We start from the raw sequence: 22591 nt of genomic DNA on the forward strand, positions 1-22591 counted from the left end.
CAGGTAAAGGTGGCGACACGAAGAAAGTGAACACGGAAGGAGAGGATAAACTTTAAAAAGCGTGGAATAAAGAGTTTCACGCTGCAGACTGAACCACATTAATAAGTAAGTGAAAGTTGGTGTTTTACTGATGTGAAGTTAAGTTTCGAGTTTAAGTTTATTATAGATTTTTTTGTCGACGATAGTCTGGACTCACTGCGTCTGTCTTCATGAAGCTAAATAAGCTCTAACTTTTACATCCAGTCTTTGTTGAGACATTGGACAGTGCAAGTAAATTAGTAAAGCTAATTATGCTTTGAAAATTGTGATTAAATCCATACTTAACTATATTTACACAAAAAGCAAAGTACAAAATCCTACAAAATACTTGGTGCATGCCGATAGTGTTAAATGTATTGCAATTACTACATACATTAAATACAATAATACTGTACTCTTTCAGCGAATCACGCATAATTATGGGTTATAAATAGGTATGTAAGAGTCACACTATCAATTGTCTGTATTGGTAAAGTACAGATGTGCTGGTTTAATGCTGATGTCACTGGTTTTATCATCCAGTCATCTATTGATCCTTCACTTTCTTCCTTCTCTTCACACTTATTTTATTTATTTTTAATTATCAACATTATTATATGATTTTTGCTGCTGATCTTTGGGTAAATGTAGATGTTTTTTGTGATCTCTTTTCATTTATTACAATTATCCGTCTGAATAGTTTATCCTGTTTAACACTTGAATCAGTTTTTCAAGGTTTCTTTTAATTGTCAATATTAAAGGACAGGGAAAGGAATATACACTTACATATATACACAGAAGTAGCATACTGCATATATACCGACAAGTTTTTACAATATATGCAAAGTAAATGTAATATGCAAGTTATACGTTTAAAAATAATCATAACAGGGTATCCAAAGCTGTTATAATATAGCATTTTATGCTAAAATATGACCATTTTCCACCAGAAAGGCTCAAAATTGTGAGTTTCTCGATGGACCAGTAATGACCACCTTCCTTCTCTTCCCTCTGTACCAGTTTCATTATGGGCCTGTGTGATGGTTTATCCCACTGTAAACTGGCTCTGGCCTTTGCTGTGTTGATGGATTTACTGGGTGGAGCGGCCCTGCTGGTGGGAGTCTTCGCCCCTGTGGAGGTCAAAGGACAAGACTTTGGAGACTTGCTGGTCTATACTGGTATGTTGGTCAAGACAAAGAAAGTCTCCCTACCTCAGCCTGTGATCAGAACTATAAATGAGATGATATGAATGTAGAAGAAGTGACTGATGTGATCTGTGTGCAGGAGCCCTGTTCGTGCTGATGTCGCTGGGCGGATGGGTGCTCTGGTACAGCGGGAACATCGAGGGCCTGACGTCCAAGAGGGAGCTGGGACACATCGGCAGCGCCGTCGACCGACTGGCTCGCAACCTCAGCCGCAAGATCCGCACTTACAGGAGCCACCACTGACAATCCTAAACGTCCGGTGATGCCTGTGTTTGTCAGTATTAATGTTAGATACAGACACTCGGTGAAACCACATGTAACACTGAAATACGCTGAGTGTTACAAGCATATGAGAAACATTTCATGATAGATTTGCACCTGCTGTTCTGTTACATACTGTCGTCATGATGTTTTATTATGATTTGTATTTTTATTTTTTATAGTGTTTTAGATGTGATTATCATTCAATGACGCTGTGATCTCCTGTTAGATTTCAATAAAGGACTTTTTTACACATTAAAAATGTATTTATCTTATTTTATGTAATATAACTTAAGCTCTCTAATCACAACCAGGCGCGATGTCCTCATCTAAAAATACACTTTCATACTTATTTAATATTAAAAACAGATTCACTCCATTAGTCAAACAACACGAATGACAATTTGATTGGCTGGTATTGATTCAATAATCACCAGTAATACAATAGATGTCAATACACATGTTCAAAGTAACAGGATCACATATAGAGATCTAAACACTGGATCATAGATTACATCACTGTACATGTAATTTTTTTTATTATTGTAATCACACATGAATTTCCCTCAAGATTAATAAAGTATGTATAACTTTACTAATGTACATATACAGAAGTATATACTGCAATAATATTGTACTATCCTATAAATAACATGATAAATTCATCATTTGACATTTATGTCACATTTATTATATATGCACAATAGTAATATGATATATTTATGAATTTCTACACAATAAAAATTATGTAGTTCACTACATTTTTACTTAAAATCTGTTTTTGCACATATACACACATAAACTACATTTATTTATTAGCTTTATAATACTGTGTAGCTTCCTAATTCTTGGTGTGTTTTGTAGTTCTGCATTTTTTTAAAAGTCCTATCTTTCTTTTCTTTGTTTTTATTTTATTTTCCAGCTCCAAACATCAGTTATATGAAAATATGAATCATTTCCCAATAATGCAGCAGAGTAAGAAAACACAATGGAACCATGTGAGCAGAAAAACTCCCAAAAGGGGGTTTGTTTAATGTTCAATCTGTAGTCATGGTAAATAAAATGTGTGTTTATGGTTCAGGCTTTTTTCTATGAGGCTGCACTTTAAATTATATTTACAGACTTTTAAAAAGACACAAAAAAAGTTTTTGGGTGGGGGAAGCATAGGATGGACCATTTATATAGATTCTAGATTAGAAACACATTTAATAAACATATGTTCTTCAATTAAGTCTAGTGTTAATCTTATTTTATCTAATTTCATGAAGTGGCATCATGTAACCTGTACTGACCTCTACTGGTGACCAGCAGGAATTACAACAACACCAGTAGATCATCTATCCATCTCTGGCCTGCACAACAAAGATAAAGCAGAGATCAAAGATAAAGTAAAGAGGTCATATCCAGTATCACCCTGCAACATGCTGATTATTTATGTTGCAACAAAAATTGCTCAATGAGATGATGTAATCCTGTTGTAGTTGTGACACCCAGACATTTAAACCTCCAAGAGATACAGAGAGGTTATTTCCTCTTTCTGAACAGATAACAAAAGCCTGAGAAATTTTTTTTTTTTTTTGGCACAAACTGGTTACTGAACTCACACATCCATAACAAGCAGACAATAAAAAAGAGGAACTGACCTGGCAGCAGAACATTTGTCTTCCACCAAGACAAATCTCCACTTCACCTCTGACCCGGCTCGGCTAATCTGATTCACCTCTCGCTTTGTTGCTGAAAACACTGCTCATATCCGGAGGTTAGACAGTAATGGATTACTCACTGTGGGATTAAAGTTACCCGTTCTTTTACAGTTACTGTAATCCATCACTCCCAAAACAAATCATTAGATCACTTACAGAAGCTGTAAAACAAAGACGGATCAGATCAGTCAGAAAAACCTCAAAAAGTCCATCACAAGTGAATATTTGAGAGTTGTTTTTCTTGGGTTTGATACCTCACCATATGGTACACTCCTCTGAGATGCTGATATTTTAAGCCCCCACCACGTGGTAAACAAAGGATTGATAAATGGATTAGACATGACCTAAAGCAAGCAGTTGAGAGGTATTTGCCACAACCTCTAGGTGTGGTCTGCACTCAGGCATTCAGGTCACAACCCCCTGCCCCGCCACTCAATGAACTTAGCGTGAGGAGGGTATTCCCCCCACAGACAGCGTCTGCACAACCAGTAATGAGATTATGAGGGCAATTCGTTTTTGCTGCTCTTGTTTCTAACACTTGCACGCTGAGTCATTGCTGTTGACCTCAGATGTCGAGTCGCAATGTCAACATCTCATGGATGACATCCTGTGGCCTGACAGGTGATGATTAGAAGGTTTTTTACACAGATAAAATCACCAGAACAACAATAGCATGGGTTGAAACTCTTAAAATGACCTACATGTATTTTTATGTGTATGTGACAGAGGGCAAAAGGCCTGATGTGTCATTTTGTTGATAAAGCAAAACACATATTGGCTGGTTTGGCTAAATGACTGAAGGTGTCAGCTTCATCTGCATGCCATCATGTTAAACCACACATTTTCAGTATGAAGAAAAGCTTGACGTATCATACAGTATTGACCTTATGCGGCCTCACCTGTTCAATTTCTGGTTTTGTATCTTAACTTCGGGTTATTTTCTGTTATCGCTGGCCGTAGTAATAGCCATAGTAGAGATGGAGCCAATGTGGAAGTACCTTAAAGTGCCAACAACGGTTGCCTGATGCTCCAACTGACTCCTATTCAAAAAGCATCAACTTCTCTCTAGAAATACTAATCCAGTATTTATTTTCAACGAGTCATTGTGGTCTCAATCGCTAAATTCAGGCCCTCTAATAAGTGTGCTGGTGGTTATTTTGGAAATGATTTCTCCCTTAATAAGATTTGAAGACTTATAATAGCTTTGATGTCAACCGGCTCCAGTGCAAACCAACAGGTGACGTCACACCTCGCTACATACAATAAGTGTTATTTAAATTGCTTCAAAACATGAATTTTCCTGGTGAAACACTGTTGATCTCCTTCTGCTCCCTCCTCATCCACATTATCCACGCTGATATGATACTCATTAGTGCGTCTAGATTAAATTTTCCATTTTCTAGGAATAGATTTCTCAAGGTCGGACCAAAGAGCTTTGATAGTACTTATCAGCCACGTTCTCGTAACAACTGATTTGCCGTTCCCTGTATTGCCAAATCCTCCTTACATAGCCTACCATCACCACCTTCACTGTGTCTCTCTCTCTCTCCCTCCTTCTGTCCCTCTATTTTAATCCCCCTCTCCGTTAAATCAAAGGATTCCCTTTCTAAGAACTCAATCTAAACCAGGTTGTGGCTTGGAGGTGGGATTTTGAGAGAGAATGGTTTGTCTCAAGAGCCCAGGGATGAAAACCGCTAATCCAATAAATCCAGACTCCCGCCTGGAGGGAAAATCCCCTTTCTAAAATAAGAAAGATCTGGATGACAGACAGAGGATGACGTTGAACGTGACAAGCACCAAACGGGGTGCTTCCCAAATTTCCCAAAAAACAGCTTCAGCTCCAAAACTTTTGTCAAAATTAAAGTTAGTTGATCTTGAATTTTGAGAAAAGATCCTTTGGGACAGAAATAAACTCACTGGTTACTTCAGTGGGTGGAGCCAGAAAGTTTAAGAGCCAATTGAGAAGCAGGAGGAACTTCTTTAGCCACTAAACAGTTAAAATGTGATTGTACATATTTACATTTATTACATATTACATATATTTATATCATATTATATAAAGACATTATTTACAAAAAAGTTTGTGGCTACAGGCTTCAAATTGTGGAGAAAAAGGACTTAAAGGGCACATGTCATGCTTTTGTGGTTTTCTGTCATTTTTACACTGTTATGATGTTGGATGTTAGACTTGGTCAAAGTTCCAAAAACTTGAGATGAATGTATGTAAAAATGCGTCCTGTAATTAAAAAGCCAAACATTATATATATATGACAGAAAATAAGGAAAAGCATAATAGGCCTTTAAAGAGAAAGGAGCTAAAACAGCCTGTTTCAGACAGAGGCTGAACTGAGGGGCTGCATAAAGGACCAGTATAAGATAAATAAGGAGTTTTTTTTAACCATAAATCATGCAGAGATATTCCAGTAGAGCCCCAGAATAAAAATATCTAAATGTGAAACAAGGATTAAAACAAGGATACAGAACAAATAAAGCAAAAAAGAGACAACTTTCCCCAAATCCTTTCAAATCGCACCAGTGTTTTTCACTGATAATATATAGAAGTCTTTATTCTGAAAGTCTGTTAATGGAGCAGCACTTTATGTCTTTCACATCAGAAATAAATCAGATGGAAGCTGGCTGCATAAAGGACTGTTAATGAAGATAAAAAAAAACATTTTTTAAGAAGCTATATTACTAAACCTTCCTGTTCCTCTGGCAGGGCTCTCCAAAGTCTCTGCAGCCAGATGGCAAAATCTAAATCACCCATGGAGCCGTGACTGATGGTGCCAAGACAGAGGCCTCAGCATGTCAGCGCAGGAATGAAGTTGTTTTATTTAATGCAGAAGTTATTTAATGCTGCACTAAAGATGAAAGCAGTGGGTGGGGAGGATGCCTGCAAGCAGTTATGTCATCCTAATCAGAATGAAAGTCCATACAGGAGACATGCTCACAGGTTGTTGTTGTGCTGTTCGGTGACAGCAAGAAAAAATGAAATTGTTAATCACAATGTAACACGTGGTGGAAAATGTTACAACAACAGTAACTCCAAACTCTAATGGAAAGGAAGCTATTAGTACATGTGAGTTTGATAATGAGTGGGAGTCCTTATCAAAAGAATTTAAAAATATATCTATAAATCTCTCCTACCAACAGTTGCATTTTTCTGGCCTTAACCAAGCAGCTTTAGTTGCCTAAACTTACACCACCTCTGTTTTTGCTCTCTACCAACTCCACTATGTTTACCAACTAGTCTACAGTTAACTGTGTCTGTTTGCTGTTTGGTGCTGAGCTTTTTCTCCGAAAGCAGCTGCCTTCTGTGGCCGAAAACGACGCTATGAGAGCACTGAGAGTGAACCAAAACAGTTAAGTTTCAGCCAGACAGCTAAACAATGAGCTTAAACTCACTATAAAGCTCTGTAAAGCTGAGGGGGAGCTGCAGAGTCACTGATAATTCTCTGTAGGTTCATCACTATGAACAACAAAAGCACAAAACATTACACATTGTCATTTGATACATTGTTGTATACTGGGGGTAGGGTTAGGGTTAGGGTTAGGGTTAGGGCAAGCCACTTTAACCAAACGTTAAAATTAGCAGATCAGAAAACAGTCATATGAATAATTTTTGTAACTGTCTATGTAACAATTTTGGACAACACTGACAAGCAACTTGTTTTGTTGTTTTATGTATGAGGGCTTGTTAGAAAAACAGTATCTTGCAAGTGCTTAATGGATATAGGCATATTATGAATTTTTCTAAAAGCAAGTATAAAAACATGTTCCTGCAGGTCAAAATGTCATCAACTATGTTTTGTACAATAAAAACACAGTTATGTACTGCACATTCAAAACCCTGATCAGGTGATTCATACAAAAAGATAGAAAAAGATATCCTTCCACATGTAGATAGAGCCTTTAAATATGAAGCAGGGATCTTTTATCGAACAATCTCACACACACCCGCTGGTGAGCTGCAGAACTACTGTATGTTCCTGCTACACTGTTGGGTAGCAGTAAACTTTACGAACATTAAATGCACTACAGTGAGCTGGTGAGGGAGGTGGGTCAAAGTGGTTAAAGACCACTTTGACACTGAGGTCATGATCTCTGAGCTCAGAGGAGTACCGAAAATGCTTTAGACAGGAAGTTTACACCTGGACGATGTGTACTGTGAACTACAGGAGAAGGTGGTTTTTCTGTGTTTTCTGTGGTTGACTTGTTTGCAGCGGAGCAGATGGTGTGGATCAGCAGTCAACACTTAGTTAAGCGCATTTAACTCCCCCCGCTGACTGCTGCAGAGCCACTCGCTACCACTCGCTGGATTTAAACCACTAACTCCAAGATAGGTCCGAAATAGTTTTAGAAACGTTGCCTCACTTGATCAGGTGTATTTTTACAGCGGATAAAGCCCTCAGCATGCTCGTAATCGGGCAACATTCCTGCCCCATGCTGACCTAGCTTAGTCCGCAACAGGCATCAAGCTCAGTTGAAAGCTGTTTGGTAGAGAAGCTGCAGGGTATCTTTGGTGTCCACTGAGTTTGGTCTGACCTTTCACCTCTGTCACATGTCACTTCCCTGTTACTCCCATTGTATCATATTTCATAATAATGTCAATAATCACATAATAATTGTAATTGATGAGAGAGATGATGAGAGCTTTAATAGGAAAATACAAATGAAAGTTAATCTGAAGATGATATGAGGCTTCAGTCGTCTGAGTTAGTCAAATAAAGTGGATATCTTCCACAGTTACAGTCTTTTTAGTAACAAAATCCTTCTTTGTGTCTTGACAGACAATGTTTTCCTGTTCAGCTACAGTGGAAGGATCATCACAAAAAGAGGGAATCTGGCACTAAAAAGAGAGTAACTTTGAAAGAAATTGATTTGACTAATTTGGACAACTGAAGCCTCATATTAGCTTCAAATAAACTTTTACAGACATTTTTACATGGCTGTAGACTTTGTCCCTCATCACTGACAATGAAAGTGCATTATGAAGAGATCTCTTAATGGTCAGTATGAACAGGAGGAATGATTACAGCAAGAAAAACATATGTCAGTGTTCATTTGGGAACCTGACTATTGTTTTAAGACAGACTTGAAAAGTGACTTGAACCTATCCTTCAAGCTAAAAACTGACAATACTTTTGCAAATATCTCTAAATCTAACAATTCAGCAATTTGAATGAGCAGAAAATCATGTTTTTCTCCTCCCGTTTATTCACGCAAAGATGAAAAAGCAAAAAGAAACAGCACTTAAAACATCATGGAATACTAAAAGTCTCCAATGAAGTTTTCATAAACTGGATAAAAGTCAGTCTTTGGTTATATTATTATTCAATCAGAAAAATAGAAACTCCTACACTGCAGTCCAAAACTATAAAATAACCAAGAAATATTACCCTTGTGACAATTTAACTCTGTGGTCACATTTGAAGTAGTAGTTTTTGGCGTTGTGGTGTTTGTCTTTCATTAGACTGCATTATATTGAGAGGTGTGTAATATTTTATCCACTACATGTAGATGTGCAGATAGCAGAGTAAAAAAAAAAATTCTAAACACCTAACAATACAATAATATATACAATACAACATCACAAACTACAGCCTCATAAAGGACCAAAGAGTTGAATCGTCATCTCTGTGACACAGTGTGACAAATTCACAAAGGTAGTATGTATTATATACATATATATATATATATATATATATATATATATATTTTATATTAATAAATTGAATTTATTTGAGACTAAACTAAATTAAACTTAAGGTTTCTGGTCTGCTTTGTGCAATGTGACATCACCTCTAATATTTGAAGAGCATTTTTCCTCAAAGAGAGTCCTGAGACCCTGAGACTATCAAGGTTAAATTTTATTGTTTTTTTTCACTACCATTAAAGCTGGAAGTCATACCGATTAAATTCTGCATCAGAATAAATGTATAGTTGTGTATAATTTCATACTTTTTTTGACAGAAAGCATACACACACACAAACACAAACCCATGCCCTCCCCAACCTCCACATGTCCAGAGCAAAAACAACAAATTGATTTGAATTGATTTTTGTTAACTCGTTTCTCATGAGTTGAAGTTGTATGTGATGTGCTTCTTCTTGTTGTCTTTTCCTTTGTCCTGTTTGTGAAAAACACCTCATAAATAAATGTGACTTGAGCAACTACATAAATAAAAAGAAGAAGAAACAGCACCACAAGTTCAGGAATTTTAGGGGCTCACATGGGTGCTGCTGTGGCTCCGCCTCAGGGTTAATTGACTTATCTCAGCAGGTGGAGGCTAGTTTCCTTCGCTGACAGCCACTCTTTGTACTGGACTCCTCAGCTGCTCGCACAGGTAGGAAAACATGCAGAGCGGAGAGACAAATATAATGATCTGAAAGACTCAAGACTTAGATGTATTGAAAATCATTTTGTTGTATTGTTGCTGCTGGACTATTGGTGACATTGGTACTGTTTAATTTAGACTCTGGTTGGAATCTCTCACTTGTTAGTCATGTGGATTTTAGGCAGGTAGAGGTGTGAGAAGGTGGAAAGAAATAGTTTTAAGGGATGAAGAGTAATATTATTTACAATAGATTTTGTTGTTATGTGACAGTCAACTTCAATCTACAGCTATGTACTCTGTGGAACTTTTTAAGAACTGTTGATGCCATGCTGAAGAGAAGACCAAAAAGACCGGATAATCTTACTCATCTGTCGTCCACTATTGCACATAAGTAAATTTGTCATGATGGATTTCATCAATACTTATTTAAGCTAAGATGGCTTTTAATCGACTTGCATCAACACATAATGATATAAATTAAGTCTATTTATGGTCATCATAGTGCTTCACTTTCTCCTCAGTAGATTTGATTATTCTTCGCTGGTTGTCACTGATGAATGTTGCCGTCATACTTAAATTAATTTAGTGTTTTCCTTAAGTGATACTGAGGTCGTGTCTCAGTCCCTCACTTAGTATGTATGAAATCATATGCAGTGAATTTGGGCTTGAGCATTGGTGAAGAGTGAACACTGGTACTCAGTGATGTGCAAAACATGTCTAAGGCAGAATTTTACAGTGATGTAACATCAACAGCTAACGTTTACTAACTTGAAGAAAGCCTGGAGTTTAGAGTTTAGTATAATGTCTATTTACATTTGTAGATAAAGTTCTTTTAGTAAGGTAAGTATAGTGATGTTACTTTCCGTCAGCGAGGATAACAAACAAATGCACTGCCTTGCTTTTACGGTACATTGTGGGAATTGTCTGAGAAACTGAACTTCCAATGCACTGATTGAGATTTTGGCACTGGGACACTTTACTGCGCTAGGGGCTGTTTTGAAATACACCCTGAGACAGGTGAATTTTGGTAGACACTTAGGCTACAGTGGTGATCAGACCTGAAACCTTGTAATTAAGGGGAATCCTTCTCAGGGGCTGGGCCACCTCACTTAACTTTCAAAGTTAATGTTTGAATGTAGCTCCCATACAGAATTTTCCCTACCATTTAAGCTTCCAGGACATACCAAATGTGATTGAGTTGATTGTGTTTTAAAGATCTGTAGAGTAAATCACAGTTCTCACTGGTTGGTGCTTTGAAATCAGGGTTGACAGGCTCACTTTGGTGGAAAAAAAGTCTTGTTGGCCTTCAATAATATAGATGTTCCAGGCTTATTCTGTATTCATTTTGCATTGCATTTCAATCCATGTGAAAAAAAGGAAAAACACACTGTAAAAAGAAATCTGAGTTAGTCTGGAAGACCAATATTTTGAGTGCCAAATGAAACCTTTTTTCCTGTCCTGACTGCTCATCTGAGTGCGATGGGAATCAGTGATCACAAATGCCTTTTATATTTTTGATGTTATGCATTTGTCAAAATATATCAGGTAATATCAATTAATAACTTTCACTTGCTAAATCATGGCACCATGCTGCTGCTAAAATTATATTGCTTTTCCCTTTTTGATTTGCTGAATATATTATGCTTTCTTTTGTGGTCTGAGCTTCACTTTGTCATTCTGTTGTATTCAGTTAAAGATGCCATTGATGTGAGAGTGATCACACCTTCAACAGTCTCTTATAAAATCCTTTTTCAATTGTGCCAATGCCAAAATAGACTGCCACCCATTTAATATTGCTAAACAAGAACTTTAGTGTCAACCTGGGTTGAACCTTGTTCGTGACAACTCTGCTGGTATTATCAATGGTTGATAGGCTTAATGAGCTTACCAAGCGGCTTTTGCTCTTTTCACAGCATTTGCTTCTGTGGGCTGAATTGCTGGCCAAGACCAGGATCAGGAAGGATACTGCAGCATACTTTATGAATAGTCTTCTGTTTATCACTTTGACAAAATAGAGGAGGCAACTCCCTAGGCTGAAGTTTGTTGATTGCCCTGGAAGAAGTCAAGGGCCACAAATTCACACTTTGAAAAAGGCCTGAAACATCACCAACACCACCAACAATGGGTAACAGCAAGAGTGGGGCTGTGTCCAAGGAGATCTTGGAGGACTTGAAGCTCAACACTAAATTCTCAGAGACTGAGATTGTCCAGTGGTATGAAAACTTCAAGAAGCAGTGTCCAACAGGCCGCATCTCAAAAGAGGAGTTCCAGAGCATCTACAGCAAGTTCTTCCCAGACAGCGATGCTAATACATACGCCCAGCATGTCTTTCGCTCCTTTGACACAAATGATGATGGTACACTGGACTTCAAGGAGTATATCATCGCCCTCCACATGACATCAACAGGGAAGACCACCAGGAAACTAGAATGGGCATTCTCTCTGTTTGATGTGGACAAGAACGGATACATCACCAAGTCAGAGGTCACAGAAATTTGCTCGGTGAGTTTTGGAGAAAAACCAGTGATGTAGTAGCTTGTAAAAGCATTTGCAAGCTCCAAATTGTGTTTGCAGGGTAGATATTTGTTTCCTTAGCTGGAAAATATGACTTTCAGAGCCACAAACCACAGTTTTCATTTTAAAAATATGGTGCTGATGTTGTTACCATCATCTAAACCACTCCTCATTGTTTACCAACTGGTCTGACTTCCAGCAGTTTGAGAATTGTCTGTAGGAACACTTTTGTGTAGTTAGAGTATGGCCTCCATTTAAGAGATAAGATAAGAGATTTGAATTAGCAAGGGCAAAATGAAACATAGACAACAGTATTTTCTGCATATGAGTTGATATTGGACTGTTCTCAATGGTATCTTTTATCAGCTTTTAGACAAAAATCTAAAAGCAGATCTAACTACTGGATAGACTGAGCTTAAGTTGGTTTATGTTCCTCTATCATTTTGGAATAAGATTATTATTATCATCTATATAAATCTTTTCTGGATTTAGGTGAGTAGAGTTTTAGTTGGACTGTTGATTATAGGTGAATTATAGGTGAAGGTGATGAGAAAAGGATTGTGAAAAGAATGAGGAGTTTAGATGGTTAAAAGCATGGTTGGAAGCTGGATCAAAGTGATGGAGATTTTCACAAGGAACTGTTAAGGAAGCATATTTGAATTCTATGAAAATGATCTAAATTGCACAATGAGATCAGAGGAATAGAAAGCTGAGGCATGCAATCTAAGCATCTCCAAGGATGTCACTTGATTTGGATGTAGAATTAAAAATAAAAAAAGTTGAATCACAATTTCCTTTTTTGACATTTTTGATCACGTCGCACATTAACACCCACTCACTCAGTGTCAGGAATACCTTTTCTGTCACCAAATTTAACTTGCTGCATTGAAAGCTATTCTCCATCTCATGGACTTAATCTGGTTAGGTAACATTTTTTAAAACACAAGATTAGACTTTAATTGATGCTGATAGGTTAAATTAAGAACTAAGCCACCACAGAGCTTTGGAATCGGGATGGGAGGACATATGTAGAATAAATATAGACTACGCACTTTTAAATTGAAGATTACCTCTAACATTTACACTTAATATTTGATTTGTTTTTCCAGGAAGATAATTGAAACTCAAATTAGGAAATTAAAACCAATGTCAGACTGTCTACCTGAACACTTTTGAGTGGTTAGATGAAACACATAAACAACAGTATCATCAGCATACAAGTTGATATGGGGTGGGATATGTGGTATAATGTGTATTTTGGAGACTTCTAAATGGTCATAAACACCTAACATCGATGTACATCTGATGTTAATGCACTTTACACTTTAAAAACAATATTAACTGCCAGTAGTTTGTCTTCTTAAATATAACTAAATATAACTTGCACTGCAAAAATAGCCATAAAAAGACTATGCAAGGCTTACAATAAATGAACTTGGAGAATGGGGTTTAAGAAAAAAGCCAAATCCTTCCTCAGAGTATGTCTGAATAAGACAGTTTGCTCCTGATACGACAACCTGATCAATTTGCTTCCATAGCAGTAATATTTTCTTTAAGCTCTGCTTTTGTAGTGAAATGTGAGCTAATAGTTTTGGCATTCTTCCCCTTTTGGGATTACTTGGTGGCTTTTGTGAAATGTAAAATGCTTCAGGTATAGATCCAATCTGTCATATGAAAATCACAGTTAAAAGGGAGAGGAATGCATAATCATATACCAAAGGGCTGTTTAATAATTATGTGTTAACCCCAATATAGCACCCAGTAACAACAAATGGAAAATACCCAATTTCCTGGGTTCTTTTAAATCTTTGCTACCCCTGCACACCTATTTATAGTTGCCACATTTCAATTTAAAAGATTATAGTTCATACTGAATAATCACAGAACAAAGCCAGGGGAGCCAAGCAGCTGGCCGGTTAATCCGTGCCACCAAAGCAGTTTGTTGCTGTTTTTGTCAGTAGATACATGATCGGCTCATAGATGTGACAAAATTGAGATTAGAGGAGGGCTTGGGTGTGACGGTTCTACTCCCACTGCAGTTATGAAAGTAGAATTCATATTAGTTGCAGCTAATGATGAAAATGACAAAGGAGGAAATTCATCTTGTCACCATACCTCACATTTTTAAATTACAGATTAAAGGTAAAATGTCATAACAAAATGCTTCTCTATCTTTGACTAATTTGTGTCTGCTTTTTTTCCCTCTAATAGTCAATTTTCAAGCTGATTCCTAAAGATGAAGTGGCTGATCTGCCTGAAGATGAAAACACACCTCAGAAGAGAGCAGATAAACTCTGGATGTTCTTTGACAAGGGAGAGAATGGTGAGATAGTGATAAGTAGATAGCTTTTTTGCTCTTTTGAGTCAACCAATGAAAATATTATGCTTCTGAGAAATGTCTGTATGACTGTAACTCCAACCACTTGATAGATAGGGCCCAATTGTGAAGGTGGGATGGATGAGGGAATGGCCTGACATTAGACAATGAAGCTCTGAGGCGTGCTACAAACCTTTTAGGAAGTTCTGTCTTGAAACCTAATGCAAACAATCCTTTATTCAATCAATGAATCACATGATTGGCTTGTAACAGACCCAAATTTCATGCAAGCAAAAGTGTAACATTTTTCAAAACAAAAAGGTCAATGCATAGAATGCACATAACATATTAAAGACCAACCAAATCTAGGCTACATTATGAATTGTAAGTGTAAGGTGAGGAATACTGCCGTTTGTAGTGTAATATTATAAGAAATGGGGTGATGGTTAACTGCAAGAAAAATGACTCCCATTTTCACACACAAGATGCATCAAGATCACATCGTTTCTGGTGGCCTATTGTACTGATTCGCTGGTCAAATGTGAACAAGAGTAAACGTTGACCTGTGATTTGCTGGCTGCTGAAGGTGACTGGAGTTCACACCAAAACAGGAAATGCATTCTTGAATTTGTCAGTGGTGGAAGATTACGTCTCTCAAAACTGAATTACCAGTAACCGACCATCTGCCTCATTTGACTGTATTACATTTGTTTTACTAGTAGATGATGCTCCTTGGACTTTGTTGGCTCGAGCTCTATGAGGTGAACTTATTTCCAATACAACCGATTGCAATGCCTCAACGTTTCTGAATGCCTGAATACTAATTTTGTGTGTTTTTAAGAGCTACTTTAAATAAGTATTTTTAAGTTTGGGTCATGTCAATTACCTGAACTAAATTTCTTTTCCTTTTATTCTTTCCAGATCGAGTGGCAGAAGGAGAGTTCATCCAGGGAGTGTTGGACAATGAGGCAGCCCTTCGTTTGATTCAGTATCAGCCGGCAAAATAACTTTGATCAAACAGATTAATTGTATAACTCTCCACTCATGTCTTTTGCACTCTGCCCTTCAATCTGACACGCAACAGCACCTTCAGAAATTGTGAACTTATAGGAGTTGCCATCGTCACACTGCATTGTTCAAATTGAACTGCAGTGAATCTTCTTATGGGTTTTACAACTTTTGTTACCAATGTGCATGCACTGTCTGAACAGTTTTCTTAATGGATACACACACAAATTGCATCAACTAAATGTTAAAAATGCCCCCAGTTATCTGCAACTATCTCCACATATCAAAGCTTCACAGCAACTCCTACTTGACCAGTATGTGTCCAACATGAAGCACATCCTTAAAGTGACTCTTTACACTGACACAAAAAGAGATTTACGTGTAAAAAAAACAAAACATTAATAAAACAAAAATCAATCTCCACATTATTCAACTCCAACCCTCATTGCTATTTTTCTGTGCAATATTCCATTATATGTGTAAACTAAATAATACTAAATCCTGCAACTAAGTAAAATGGAACTATTATCTTTACCTGCTAAGATTAGTTTCTTCTCTGAAATTTCAGTAGATGAGGCACATACAGTATTTCTGAAACTGACAGTGTTTAGTTTACATTTCTTAAGAGAAACTACATTATGAGGGTTTGTTTTAGCAACTCAAGCTTTCATTTAAATATAAAGTCATGTACATCAGTTATCTTTGTTTGTTTGTTACACAGAACCATCTGAGAAGTTGTCCTTGGAAACTGTTTGGAAAAGGGCAGGCACTTTCAAAAACTACTTGGCACGTGATTGGATGAACCATCTGCCTATCACCATCTATCACAGTCTTACTTTGTGAGGCAGCTGGATTTGCAAGAATGCATGAGATTCCTCATAGGTCGCTGATTGGTCACAAGCGCATAACTGATAAGATGGATTCTCGCATGATCTTGTGATGTCGTCATCTCACGCATCCAGCTGCCTTGCAATATAAATAAATGCACTGTACCAGGGCCCTTATTATTGTCTGATTTTTTTGTCTTTACCAGTGTTAAATTCTTCCATGTGGCACAATCCTTCTTGTATGATGTTCTAGTTAAGTGGTGCATATTGGCGTAGAGGTTTGTTCATATACAACGACAGCTACAAATAAGTGTTGGTCTTGGCTTTCCCCAAGAAAATAAAATTCCAATAAATCAAAACCATGAAATTGTGCAAAAAAATTAAGTTGTCTTCCTTTTTCACATAAAAGTGGGGGTTATGTGATAGTGTTGCCTTAAAGGGGATGTAGCATGCACTTTTCCAGGTGTATATTTTTATTCTGGCGCTCTACTGGAATATCTTTGCATGATTTACGGTCATAGACTGTAAAAAAAATATGGATATATTCACTGTGACGTCAGCCATTGGTTTGTTGACTGCCGTTTTAAAGCCTCAAGTTTAGCGATTTGTACCATCGCCATGTTGGATTTGGGAAGCACAGCCAGGTACAGGTACTTGTTATTCTACTTACTTTAAGCTTATTACTAAATATACGGCTCAGCTTAAAAACAAACTGAAGAAATTGTCACAAGCAAGCAGCCAGACCTCCTGCACACTCATTTACTAATCACACAACATCAACAGGTGACTGAACAACCACTCAATTAAAAACTAGATCAATTCTAAATGAATGAGAGTCCAGACAGCTCACTGTAACTTCAACAAGCAAACTACCCACAACACATTATATGATCTCTGCTGCATTCTTGTTAAGGAGATAAATTCACAAAAGAGCCAAAAAGAAATATTTAACCATCAGAGATGAAATTAGCGACCAAAGAGACAGAGAGAGAGAAGCTGTGTCTGACTCATGTTATCTGACGTCTTCTTCTTTCTTTCATGGAGATGAAGTATCCATGTCATAACGTCCATTTGTGGCTGTTGGTCATCTTGTTTGTTAGTTAACAGAACTTTGTGGCTGCTGGTTAACCAGTCTGATATCATTAGCAACAATGACAAACAAGCTAACTCTCCTGGTTGTTTCTCCGGTTGCTTCTCTCTCCAGCCTCCCCAGCTGCGCTGCTGCTGTGCTGCAGCAAGGAGCTATCTACTGCTCTTTATCTACCGTTGCTACTCTGCCTTACAGTGGAGAGAATTGAAGATGAAATCCGGAAACTATCATGGAACCAACGTGATGTCAATATTGCATTCTGGTTGTCGATTGGTTAGGGGGGACATCCTCCCTCGGAACGTCATTTTATGTGTCTTGGCCAATCATAGATTAGCATGAAAAAAAATGAAGTACATTAAATTTATGTAGGAGATCCCACCCGGTGGAGGACAGCAGGAGCCCGTCCTCCTCTGTCCCTCACTCCTCCTCCACTGCTCCCCACCACCACTTCACATACACTGCCCTTTCTCCTCCCGCCCTGCAGGTATCGCTGTTGAAGCATTTTAAGCAGAATTTCAATAATGGATTTTTTCCAAAGAAGAGAGAAAAAATATGAACTTGTGAACTTGTGAAAAGTCAAAAGTGCTTAGTGACAATCATAGAAACTGTGTTTGTGTGCAGCTTGATACAAATCAGCACCACGGTTGTAGTTCTTCCGGTTTGAAAAATAGGCTTGTAAATAGAGACTGATAAAGATATGTGCGTGGGAATATGTGTGAATATATGTGTGTGTGTGTGTGTGTGTGTGTGTGTGTGTGTGTGTGTGTGTGTGTGTGCACAAATATCTTAATCAGTTTAGGATAAATTCAGTAATTAAAAGTAAACAGCAGATATAATAGTCTAATAATCTGCTGATGTTTTCTTGTCACAGTTGCCTTTGTCTATGAGTTCATCTTTTCCAGTTGCTGCACTCACTCATATCAGCTATTGCCATTAAAGGAAATGATAGAACCACAGTGTTTCTGCCACAATGCTTCACTATCTGAATATCACAGACAATACTGCAGTTATTGTTTTATTTTCTGATCTGTCTGTTCAAGGATTAAAGTCCCACTGAGCAGTTGATCTGTGTTACACTCGAATACAGAAGAACGATGTTGTGCTGTTTTACACAGCAGTTTCCCCTCAGCTGAAAGGTTTTGTTTTGGTTTGAATGGGGCTAAAGGCTGGAAATGATATGTTTATGACAAGCTGTTTCATTCTGCAAGATGAAACATTTCATTACATCCCATTCATCATTTTTTGGCTCTTTTATGTGCCCTAAAGTTCTGAAACAATGTTGAGCATGGAAAAAGTAACTTGACAAAAAAAAAAGTCTTAACTCAATGCTGACTTATCAGATTTTTTCTCAAGAAATTTCAGCCATCATCTCATTCGTCAGCGAATGGTGTTTGTTCCGTTGTTGCGGAGATGGGTCTGTTTTCAACATTGCAATCTCCATTTACTGATGAAAAGATGTGGCTGAAAGCTCCAGAAGAAAAACAGTATGTTTTAAGACTTAGAAGCAAAATCGTCATTACATTATCACACTGTGTAGAACTTTACACATACCAGTTTATTGACATTGAATTGCAAAAGTATTTAAGTGATTAATATTTTCTAAATTTTAACAAGCAAACAAGAGTAGGATTTTATTTTAGCTACCATAGCAGTAGCCTGAAGTTGAATAGATCTTAACACATAAGTCTGGTGATTTTCTATATTTTTGTTATTGTCAATAAATCGATAATAAAAAGACCAAAACCAACAATTAACTGATCCTCCGATCCGTGAATGTTTTTAGTGTTCAATCTTTCTAGTATTCAGCACTGATCTGAACCTGTATCAGATTATAAGTTTTGTGGTAATTTATATATTTCTGTATACTAAGAAAATACATAGGAAACACGTGTAAATCATGTGATATGTTGTCTGTTTTTGATGAGAATATAAATCTGTTGTCACAATAGAACAATATTATAAAACTGAAGTTAATTTGTTGGTAAAATGACACTTCCTGAACCACTCCACAGCTAAAATGAGAAACTTCTTTGTTTAGAAACAATATGTATATGCTAAATGTCTTTAAAGAAGCATCCTTTTCACCACTCAGGGGTTTTTGTTTTTTGGAAGCAAATTGTTTTATTGGCATATATAATTGCTCCCCACCCCTCCGATTTCATCAGGTGGAGGACAATGATATAGTTTGACGCGGTTTGTTGTAAGATTCCATGTTGGTTTTCCTCCTGTCCTCCCCAATTTTTTGAGTCATCGCCGCCACTGAACTACACATAGAGTAGTCACAACAACTCTCAGAGGTTGGTAAGAAAGAGATAAAGGAGTTTTCGCCCCACTCTTTAGGACTCACACCTCTACAGCAGCTTGTATGTCTGTATTGAGTGTGTAAGTGTACCATGCTCTGAGCATTAAAGAAAGTGTGACAAAACTGTATTGAGAATTGTCTCTTTCTTCGTTGAAGTCAAGTGCATCAGGTAAATTGCCACAACGATTTGGGGGCTCATCCAGGATGCCAATCTCATTCCCTCTTTCACTTGATATCCAAACAGGTCAAATGTGTGTGGCTGCTGAAGGGACTACAAGTCGCCCAAGACCCACGAAGTCTCCCTCCCCTGAGAAAGGTTCGTAAACGACTCTTGGCGTGAGAAGAGACTGCCTGTGAGGATTTTAAAGCTACAGTGAAGATACTGGTATCATATGAAACTAGATGACCTAGGGAAGTAATGCTAAATTTTGGCGAGTGAAAAACTAGCATGGCCATTTTCAAAGGGGTCCCTTGACCTCTTACCTCAAGATATCTGAATGAAAATGGGTTCTATGGGTACTGCTGACAGGTCTCCCCTTTACAGACGTGCCCACTTTATGTTAATCCCATGCAGTTTTGGACAAAAACCATGCAGTTTTTTGAATGCGGTAAAAATGTGTTATTTTCACCTATTCTAAAAATGGTGTATTTGAATATTTCTGCATACTGGGGTCCCTAAACCATTTTGGAATTGCATTAATTTGGTATGACTGGAAAGCTGAGACTCTTGTGGATTCAATGAGCCCAATTGTATTCATGTCTGATGATGTTAGTCCCCATAGTAGCCATTTCATTGTAGTGAGACCATTTTTTGAGACTTGGCCTCACTCTATAAAATGACACTAAATCTCAGCATGAATATTTATATGGTATTCCACAAGGTCTTAGTGTCTGAATGTGGTATTTTTGAGGGATTTTTGACCACATTGTCAATTCTCAATTGGTCAAAAATAACAAAATAACAAATGGTATCAACCCTAAAATTGATGCAACAACTTATGAGACAAAATTGATCATGGGAATGGCCATCATATACTTTCATCATAATGTTCTAGTTCCTTATACACTCTAAACTTTCAAAATCTGAATAGGCAACGAACCAAAACATAATGTTTATTACAAGAAAAACTTGCCACACAGTGCTGAGCTGCATCTCAAATTAATATTCAGGCTCCGAGCTTTCAGATGATGTATACCACTTCTATGTGGCATATACTGTTGACCTGCTATCTCCCCCTAAACATCCCCTGTGCCCACCCAAAAATGGGTCTAGGGTAGGGAAGGGGGGAGTGGAAATGAGGAGAGAGATATTTCTCAACACAATATGATCACACTTTCTTTAAGGCTCAGAGCATGACACACTCACAGAGAGTGAGTGAAAACTGCTTTATCTCTTTATCTCTTTCTCACTAACCGCTGAGAGTTGTTGTGACTACTCTATGTGTAGTTATACCCAGACACACATGGCAGGATATACTAGGTTTCTCCTTCACACAGGGACCTACTGTCACTAAGTGCTTTTGTTTCATACAAGTGTTTGTATATATTCAGACAATAATTTCCCTCACACTACTTATCAGCTTTGTAAGGAGAGAGAAAAGTCAGTGTCTCACAGAAATATGTCTTACTGTTAGTCTATTTAAGAACATAAGAACTATATCACTACATGAATATGAGAAATAGCTTCTTTATTGCAAAGGCAAGCACAAGACATCATGTACACTTTTATGTGACTTTTATAATCAGAATCAAACAGCTGAAACATTCATTGCGAGGCAGATGCATTACATTGTATGTAGTATCTACAGACAGATGTATTTCACTGGCAGTAGCTCAGTTTAACACATAGATTCTCGGGAGTCTCGCCATTGGCTATTCCATCAATCAGTTTGTCTTTGGAATCTTTGATGATATTCTTGCATAATTGTCTCAGGATTCCAGGTTCATTGCAGGAACCATCCATCTGCTTCTTAATTTCTTCCTTCAATAAAAAACATATAAATATTTGACAAGAATCACTTTGTTGAGTGATAACTGGCAAGATAAATTCATTAAAGGGGACGTGAGTCTAATTTAGTATGGTTTTGATCATAGCAACATCCGAATATCTTCAAGTCATAAAAATAAACATTTATAAAACAAAACATACTATATCAGAGGTCAACAATTAGCTTCTCTCCACTGTACTGTATAATGTTAGATAGACAGGTTTCTTTTTGCATGTAAGAACCACTGTAATGCAATAACACTCCACTTCCACCACCACTGCACCAAAAAATGTAAATGTGCACAGCAATATGTAATTATCATTTATTGACAGCTAAAATCTCTCAAAGGAAAAATAACCAAGTAACACAGTACTTCCCAAACTGTTTCCCCCTTAAAATTAGGCTACAGCTTTCTGAGACCCATCATCATTCATATTTTCATCTGAATGATTTTTAGGGTTAGAGTTATTGTCATTATCTTAAACATTTTCAACTAAAACATAAAAGGGTTAGTAACCCTAACCCTAACCCTCATCAGGGCTTGACTATAACAAAATCAGTGAGACCATTTTTTAACACTTTGATTATGGCAAAATGTGGACATAAGAATCAAATGAGAGTTCATATTTTGAAAAAGTTTGCTTCAGCCAGGTTTGGAAGATATTAACCTTCTGTACTACATTTTGCATTGATTACCTTTGAATTATTACCGCCCAACTTCTTCTTTACTTCAGAGATGATGTTCTTGCAGGCCTGACATTTCGGGTCAAATGTTTTATCCTGCATATAAAATGATTTTGGTTTACGTCATACCAAATAACATTCAGTCCATATGTTTAGCTCACATGTTGATGTGTCAGTCAAACAGAAACATGATGACACGACATAGCTAAATGAAAGAAGAGGCCTTGAGGTTTTAATATGTGTGACATAGTTTCTCACCTCCTCTGCATGATGGTCAGCACCCTCCCTCACATGCTGTTTGAACTGGGATGAAAAATCTCCCTCTGCTTCAGTCTG

General features: G+C 37.4%; 2 protein-coding genes and 1 long non-coding RNA gene across 4 annotated transcripts; 2 read left to right on the forward strand and 1 right to left on the reverse strand.

The window, feature by feature from the left end:
* The first annotated feature begins 2 nt into the window (after positions 1-2).
* On the forward strand, positions 3-1746 carry tmem238a (transmembrane protein 238a). The gene is made up of 3 exons (XM_044334777.1): positions 3-105; positions 1039-1196; positions 1303-1746. Exons 2-3 carry the CDS (start codon positions 1046-1048, stop codon positions 1464-1466), a joined length of 315 nt encoding a protein of 104 aa, XP_044190712.1. The 5' UTR covers positions 3-105; positions 1039-1045; the 3' UTR covers positions 1467-1746.
* A 7701-nt stretch (positions 1747-9447) lies between these two features.
* LOC122969234 (recoverin-like) lies at positions 9448-15723 on the forward strand. Of its 2 annotated transcripts, none has more exons than XM_044334775.1 (4): positions 9448-9534; positions 11439-12027; positions 14251-14362; positions 15278-15723. In XM_044334775.1, exons 2-4 carry the CDS (start codon positions 11647-11649, stop codon positions 15361-15363), a joined length of 579 nt encoding a protein of 192 aa, XP_044190710.1. In that variant the 5' UTR covers positions 9448-9534; positions 11439-11646; the 3' UTR covers positions 15364-15723. The 2 variants fall into 2 exon arrangements, with proteins under 2 accessions (XP_044190710.1, XP_044190711.1); XM_044334776.1 differs by lacking the exon at positions 9448-9534 and adding an exon at positions 9627-9647.
* A 5531-nt stretch (positions 15724-21254) lies between these two features.
* Positions 21255-22351, reverse strand: LOC122969241. Its single transcript, XR_006398955.1, has 2 exons — positions 22268-22351; positions 21255-21564 (listed from the first exon to the last, which is right to left on the reverse strand). It is a non-coding gene; the product is annotated as an uncharacterized LOC122969241 (long non-coding RNA).
* Positions 22352-22591: the final 240 nt, after the last annotated feature.

The sequence above is a fragment of the Thunnus albacares genome, chromosome 19, assembly GCF_914725855.1.
Source record: "Thunnus albacares chromosome 19, fThuAlb1.1, whole genome shotgun sequence".
Classification (NCBI taxonomy): Eukaryota; Metazoa; Chordata; class Actinopteri; order Scombriformes; family Scombridae; genus Thunnus; species Thunnus albacares.